A 7,263-nucleotide genomic window follows, 5' to 3' on the forward strand; every position below is an offset into this window, starting at 1 on the left:
AAAAGTAGTTAAAGACCGGTGAATATTTAAACACACTTGAATTTAATTACAGTCAGTGTCTATAAATTTTGAATATTTTTATATTCTTTAAAGACCAGTTATATTTAAATAGCACACACTTGACAGTCAGTCAATAAATTTTGAATATTTTTATATATTTTTAAAGACCAGTGATATTTAAATATCACTCGAAACATATAACAAACTTAAATCAAATTATGTATATGAAACAATATGGGGTAATAATTTTTTTGCAAGTTTCTAATAAAATTGTATTTGTGAGGACTTAAATTTTTAAGATATCTAATTAAATAAAATAGTCATCAGTAGTTGATTTATTTATTGAATAGTAAATATTGAAGAGTGGAATGATCGAGGCACGCGTATTGGAAAGTAGATTTTGTACTAAAGTCTTACGATTTATCTCACTCCTTTGTTTCGTCTAACAGCATCTCAACGCAAGATCTTATTAATATTAAACATCAGTATTTTTCAATTTTCATCATTGAAATATGTCAGGTAGTTCTCACATGTAAGCAAATATGTTAGGTAGATGTCATATGTAAACTACGTTGCTTGATTAAGCAGTAGTGTTTTAACGGACTAAAGAAATAAAAATAAATATATTATATGATGACAATTAATGGACGAGAGATTATATTGTGAAAAAGAAAGGAAAAAAAAAAAAAAAGATATTGATTATAGGTTTAATAGAGTGAAGCTAAGAAGTCAAATAATAAATTTAATATTAAAATAATTTTTTTAGGATATCTTAAATCTTACATGACAGAATGGGATTCACAAAAAGAATTTAAGTGTGTATTTGGGTAATTGTTTAAAATCCTTCAAATAAAAGTTTCACACTTTCTCATATATATACATAGAAATAAATGTGTATTGATTGATTTACGTTATACAAATACATACTTCATTTATGTAACTAAGCATTGAAGATGCTCTAAACCTTCATCCCTTATGTGTTTGTTTCTATCATATATGACTCTTAATCCTATTTTTATATATTTCTTAGTATCTTTTATCCCATTTCAATCTTTGTTGTTATGTGTATTTTATTTTATTTTAATTATTATATATTATACATGAATATTTTTAGAATATTTTAATGTTTTATCTAATTTAATTTTTATTTATTATAATTATTTATTAATTAAAATTTAATATTTTTTAAAATAAACTATAAAAAAAATAATATTTTTCCATAAGATAAATAAAACATTATTCTACAATATAAATTAATTATAAAAATTTAAAATATAATTTATATATTTAAAAATATATATTTATTATAAAATTTTAGTTACATATAATAAATTTTTGGCCTATAACATGTTAAAATACTAGTTTTATTTTATTTTGTCATTATTAGCACTTACTTCAAATCTTACCATTTACTATTTGTATGCATTTTATTATTTTTTGTTTTTGTTTTTGTTTTTATTTTTATTTTTATTTTGTTGTTAGTTACTCTTACTCTGTTTTATTTTGTTGAAACTTTTCCTCTCATTAGCTATTTCCTTCTTGCATCTTTTTATTTTAATTTCCTTCCAGATTTTTTTGTTAAGAAGAAAAAAAAAAGTCAAACATACCTTAAGTATGATATTGAGTCATGTATTATGTGTTATATATACGTACAAGATTTTGTTTTCATTAAAGTGATTTTATAAGATGAACTTATCGAAATATATAACATTATATTTGGTGTGGTTTATATGATATTATGTCTTATGTTTCTATTATTATGATAAGTAAATTAAATAGAAATAATAAAATATATATATATATATATATAGTAGTCATTACTATTAATAAAAAAATTAGGGAACAAATTAAATTATAAATAGTTCCGTTCAACAATGATTTGATAGAGGTAATTGAATGAATTTTGATAAAATATCATTTAATATAGATATATGTTATTAAAGAAATAAATATTAGAGTAACAGTTAGAAATGAAAATATGTTAGGCCTTAATCAGGATATATGAATTGATTTGTTTAAAATTTGGTCTATCATGATGTATTTAATAAAAAGTTTAATCTTAGACTTTTAAAAAAGTCTTAAAAAGACTGAATTTATACTTATAAAAAAGTTTGTTATGTTTGATAAATCTTATAATTTTATTTTATTTTTTATTAAATTAATTTTCACTTATTCTCTTTTATTCTTTTCTATTCCTCCACCTACTCCAAACAAAATATATGTTGGGAAATATAATATGAGATCGAACATTATTAATGTATGGATTGATTAACATAATGTTATATCAAACATTTTAAAATTTTAGGACGAAAATTATGATAATATCCTGAGACCGGTAAATTTAGGATAAATAAGTCTAAAACTCTAATTTAGTATTAGAACTGTTGTGCACCGGGGAGGGTTACCACACATATATACATGTCTTCACATTGGTGAGATATTGTTCGCTTTGGGTCTAAGCCCTCTCGGATTTGCTTTTGGACATCACCCAAAAGGCCTCTCGACCAATAGGACTTTGCTTGCATCCCAACAATCCTCCCCTCAAACAAAAGACCACGGTTTGACCTTCCCTGCAGCGAAAACTACGAGTATTATCCGATGGTGGTCCCACAGAGCGAAAGCTACGAGTACGCCTCCTAACCATCCATGTTAGGAGGAAGCCTCTCTTCCACATGAGGGTTACCACACATATACACATGTCTTCACATTGGTGAGATATTGTTCGCTTTGGGTCTAAGCTCTCTCGGATTTGCTTTTGGACATCACCCAAAAGGCCTCTCGATCAATAGGACTTTGCTTGCATCCCAACAATCCTCCCCTCAAACAAAAGACCACGGTTTGACCTTCCCTGCAGCGAAAACTACGAGTATTATCCGATGGTGGTCCCACAGAGCGAAAGCTACGAGTACGCCTCCTAACCATCCATGTTAGGAGGAAGCCTCTCTTCCACATGGACCCACCGTTAGGAAGACTTTCGACACAAGGGATCCCAAACTTGGATCCACCTGTCAGCTATCATACCCGTCGAGCCGGTCACCTCAGACCATCAACTGGCCCCACAGAGCGGAAACTACGAGTACGCCTCCTAACCATCCATGTCACTAGGAAGCCTCTCTTCCACATGGACCCATCGTTAGGAAGACTTTCGACACAAGGGATCCCAAACTTGGATCCACCTGTTAGCCATCATACCCGTCGAGTCATCATATACACACATATACACATGTCTTCACATTGGTGAGATATTGTTCGCTTTGGGTCTAAGCCCTCTCGGATTTGCTTTTGGACATCACCCAAAAGGCCTCTCGACCAATAGGACTTTGCTTGCATCCCAACAATCCTCCCCTCAAACAAAGGACCACGGTTTGACCCTCCCTGCAGCGAAAACTACGAGTATTATCCGATGGTGGCCCCACAGAGCGAAAGCTACGAGTACGCCTCCTAACCATCCATGTTAGGAGGAAGCCTCTCTTCCACATGGACCCACCATTAGGAAGACTTTCGACACAAGGGATCCCAAACTTGGATCCACCTGTCAGCCATCATACCCGTCGAGCCGGTCACCTCAGACCATCAACTGGCCCCACAGAGCGGAAACTACGAGTACGCCTCCTAACCATCCATGTCACTAGGAAGCCTCTCTTCCACATGGACCCACCGTTAGGAAGACTTTCAACACAAGGGATCCCAAACTTGGATCCACCTGTTAGCCATCATACCCGTCGAGTCGGTCACCTCAGACCATCAGCTCTGATATCACTTGTTGTGCACCGGGGAGGGTTACCACACATATACACATGTCTCCACATTGGTGAGATATTAACCGCTTTGGGCCCAAGCCCTCACGGATTTGCTTTTGGACATCACCCAAAAGGCCTCTCGACCAATGAAGACAACTGTGTGTATATAAACCCATGTTCATCCTCTTATTTGAACGATGTGAGACTTTGCTTGCATCTTAACAAGAACAAAATAAATAATTATACTCTTTAAATGTTTCAAATTTTGGCCTGCAATTATAATTTTCTAAAAGTGGAAGGTAAACTTGCTATTTAATTAAATAAATACTGTATAAATACATCGTTATAAGTTTTAGAAATATATTCACATAATCATGATATATTTATCTTAACAATTTTTTTATTCAGTTTTTTTACTTTCGAGAAGTGAGGACAAAGCTACGAAAATTATTAAACTGGAAAAAAAAATACTTCATTCATGCTTCAATCCGTCATCCAAATACACTTAAAAAGAAAGAGAATTGGGTCAAAGATCCACAGACCAATTAGGAAAAACTAACAAAACAAATGGCAGCAAAATAGATTATTAATTAAAGGAAATCTTTCATTCAGTATGGGTCATATGTTTACCTAATAACCCCTTTGGAGAGAAAAAAGACCGAACATCATTCCCACATTTCTTCAGAACATCATTCCCACATTTCTTCAGAACATCATTCCCACATTTCTTCAGAACACGCAATGGAATTTGCTTGATAACTTTTTCTATATGAGTATTGCGTGCATGGACATTATGATTTGCTTCAACGTCTTGTAAACTTCCCTCATTTGTATCACATGCAACGACATTAGAATTTGCTTCAAGGTCTTGAAATTTTGCCTCATTTCTATTGTCTGCAAAAATGTCAAAACTTGCTTCAAGCTAATAAGGTGTAGAAATTTAAACATCTCATAATTAGGAAAAGCTAACAAAACAAACAGCAGCAAAATAGATTAATTAAAGGAAGTCTTTCATGCAATATGGGTCAGATGTTTACCTAATAACCCCATTCCAGAGAAAAAATCCCGAACATCATTCCCACACTTCTTTAGAACACGCAATGGAATTTGAATTCCATTGATAACTTTTTCTTTATGAGTATCGCATGCAAGGACATTATGATTTGCTTCAAGGTCTTGTAAACTTCCCTCATTTGTCTCACATGCAACGACATTAGAATTTACTTCAAGGTCTTGAAAATTTGCCTCATTTCTATTGTCTGCAAAAATGTCAAGACTTGCTTCAAGCTAATAAGGTGTAGAAATTTAAACATATCATGATTCAGGATCGATTTTACAACTATTGATATGAAAAAATTGTCGACAGATAAAAGAAGGGTACTCTATTTTTGTTTAATGTACAATTTCACAATTTTTGGTACTTGAAACAGCATTATTAGCCATTGAAAAATTGTTGTTTATTCTATGTTTTAAGAACGATTTTATAACTGTTTGAGAAAAGAATTATAAACATTTTAAAAAATTGTTGTTTATTCTGTATTTTTGGAAACGATTTCTAAACTATAAAAAGGAAAAATATTGTCAAAAGTAAAAAAAAATCTCATTAATATTTAATATGAAAAATAATTGTCGATCAATTATTTAGTAATAATATTTTGAAGAAAAAAAAAGACACAACTAATTACAAATTCAAAGAAAAGCTAATAAGTATTTATATTATTTAAATTTTAGAGATTAAAGCACCTAAAAGTATGAAGAAAAATAAATTATAATTATTTGATTTTACAATTTGTTTATTCAAAACATGTTTTATTTAAAAACAAATAAATAATATATCATTATAAAGTCTCGAAGTCTAATTCGCGTGATAACTATCTTGTTAGTAAGTTAAAAGTATCTTCTGTATATAACATGGTCATTTAAATAAGTTTTACTATTCTAGATTTTTTGAGAAAAGAAAACTCCAAATATCATTCATGATGAAATTCCTTAGAACAAGTGCTAGAATCTCACCAGATCTGAAGCTTTCTTCTCCTTCCGATTCCGCTGATTCCTTCTTGGTAAAAATTTCTCCACTTACAACGGTGTCATCACCATGATGTTTAAAGACATCATCAGAACACGATTCAGGGTCTTGAGAACTTGCCTCGTGTGTATCACGTGCAGAGACAATAATAGAATTGGCTTCACGATCTTGAACATTCACCGCATCTGCATGTTGTGTGGCAGTGGCATCACGTGCTCGCTTTTCATGCAAAAAATCAGAAATGGAACGGATGTTGACAAGCAAATAGCAGAAGAGTGCCGCAATTGGAGCTAACTTCAAGTTCATCTTCATGATAGTCACCAAGAAGCATCCGACCAAGAAGTTAGTCGCTCCAACTTCGAATCCAAGTTGGAGTTGTCTCGACAAACTCATAGCCATCAAGGAAAATGCCCCACTTGAAGTCAAGTTCATCAATTTGCCATGTCCCTTTTTCACTTTCCCTTGAACTTCATGACAATCTTCCCAGAAAGACCAAAGAGAGGTGAGTGCTAAGACCAAAAAACTCACTTGCGCTTTCAACAACAAACATTTCCCATGTCCCACGCTGCATCTCTTGACGAAGAGTGTCGACATACATAAAAGTGAGCTTACAACGCTGTACACGACAATCTTGAGCGTGCTCCATTTTCCGAAGAAATATGCGAATGAGGGGCTGAAGGCATAACAGCTGAACCCAACTATGCTTGACCCAAAGCCTGTCACTCTCCATACAAACGGGTGGATTAGGAGTTTTGATATTACTGAGTTTTGAAAGGTTCCAACATTCGCCATCTTCAAAAATTCGTAATGAGTTACAAGTTAGGAGGAAGAATTGTGGGAACAACCTCGCAGAAATGGATAACAAGAATGTGTGGAAGATGTCTTCTTGATCATCGATCGGTCTTTATGACCTTGTCAAAGTTGACCCAGCACGTTGACAGTCCATTTTACAAACCACTATACGCACAACATCGAAAAATGATGCATTCACACGTGATAATTGGAATGAATGATTACTCGAGGTGAGTACGAGTTGATTAAGGTTTATATAAGAATATATTTATAAAGTTGAGGGTTGTATTTTAATTTACATACATCTTCACATCATAATTATATTGTTTATTTTAGGTTTAAAGTATAATAATTTTATTTTTAATCATCATTTAAAAAAAATATCAATAAAGTATAAATGTGTTTTGCAAATTATTAATTGAAAGTATGTAAAATTAAAGAAGTTGATTAAGGTTTATCTTAGGATATCTTTATATCGAGAGGAGTTGTATTTTATTATTGATATTTACACATATATTTTTATATTTGTATGATATTTGATATACATTTGACAAGTATACTAGCTGACATGATAGTAAAGAGGATATAAGTCCAAGTTATTGATTCACAAAGATTTGCATTTATAATTATTTAATATAATTATGATACCAAATAGGTAAATTAAAAAGTTATTAAACTGAATTACATTAAGAAATATTTAATTAT

At 31.8% G+C, this 7,263-nt stretch overlaps 1 protein-coding gene across 1 annotated transcript; it reads right to left on the reverse strand.

Annotated features, from left to right (window-relative positions):
• Positions 1-4,187: 4,187 nt before the first annotated feature.
• LOC114916039 (uncharacterized) lies at positions 4,188-6,685 on the reverse strand. The gene is made up of 3 exons (XM_029271920.2): positions 5,754-6,685; positions 4,778-4,999; positions 4,188-4,634 (listed from the first exon to the last, which is right to left on the reverse strand). The coding sequence occupies exons 1-3, from the start codon at positions 6,556-6,558 to the stop codon at positions 4,345-4,347; spliced, it is 1,317 nt and encodes a 438-aa protein (XP_029127753.1). The 5' UTR covers positions 6,559-6,685; the 3' UTR covers positions 4,188-4,344.
• Positions 6,686-7,263: the final 578 nt, after the last annotated feature.

The sequence above is a fragment of the Cajanus cajan genome, chromosome 11, assembly GCF_000230855.2.
Source record: "Cajanus cajan strain Asha chromosome 11, NIPB_CcT2T_4, whole genome shotgun sequence".
Lineage (NCBI taxonomy): Eukaryota > Viridiplantae > Streptophyta > Magnoliopsida > Fabales > Fabaceae > Cajanus > Cajanus cajan.

Excerpts from the sequence above, each read along its gene's own strand:
- LOC114916039 (XM_029271920.2), bottom strand. The coding sequence starts at position 6,558 with ATGGCGAATGTTGGAACCTTTCAAAACTCAGTAATATCAAAACTCCTA. Across the intron at positions 5,000-5,753 it reads AGAAGAAAGCTTCAGATCTG|ACAATAGAAATGAGGCAAAT; the intron begins GTGAGATTCTAG and ends ACATTTTTGCAG. Across the intron at positions 4,635-4,777 it reads CTCTGGAATGGGGTTATTAG|ACAATAGAAATGAGGCAAAA; the intron begins GTAAACATCTGA and ends ACATTTTTGCAG.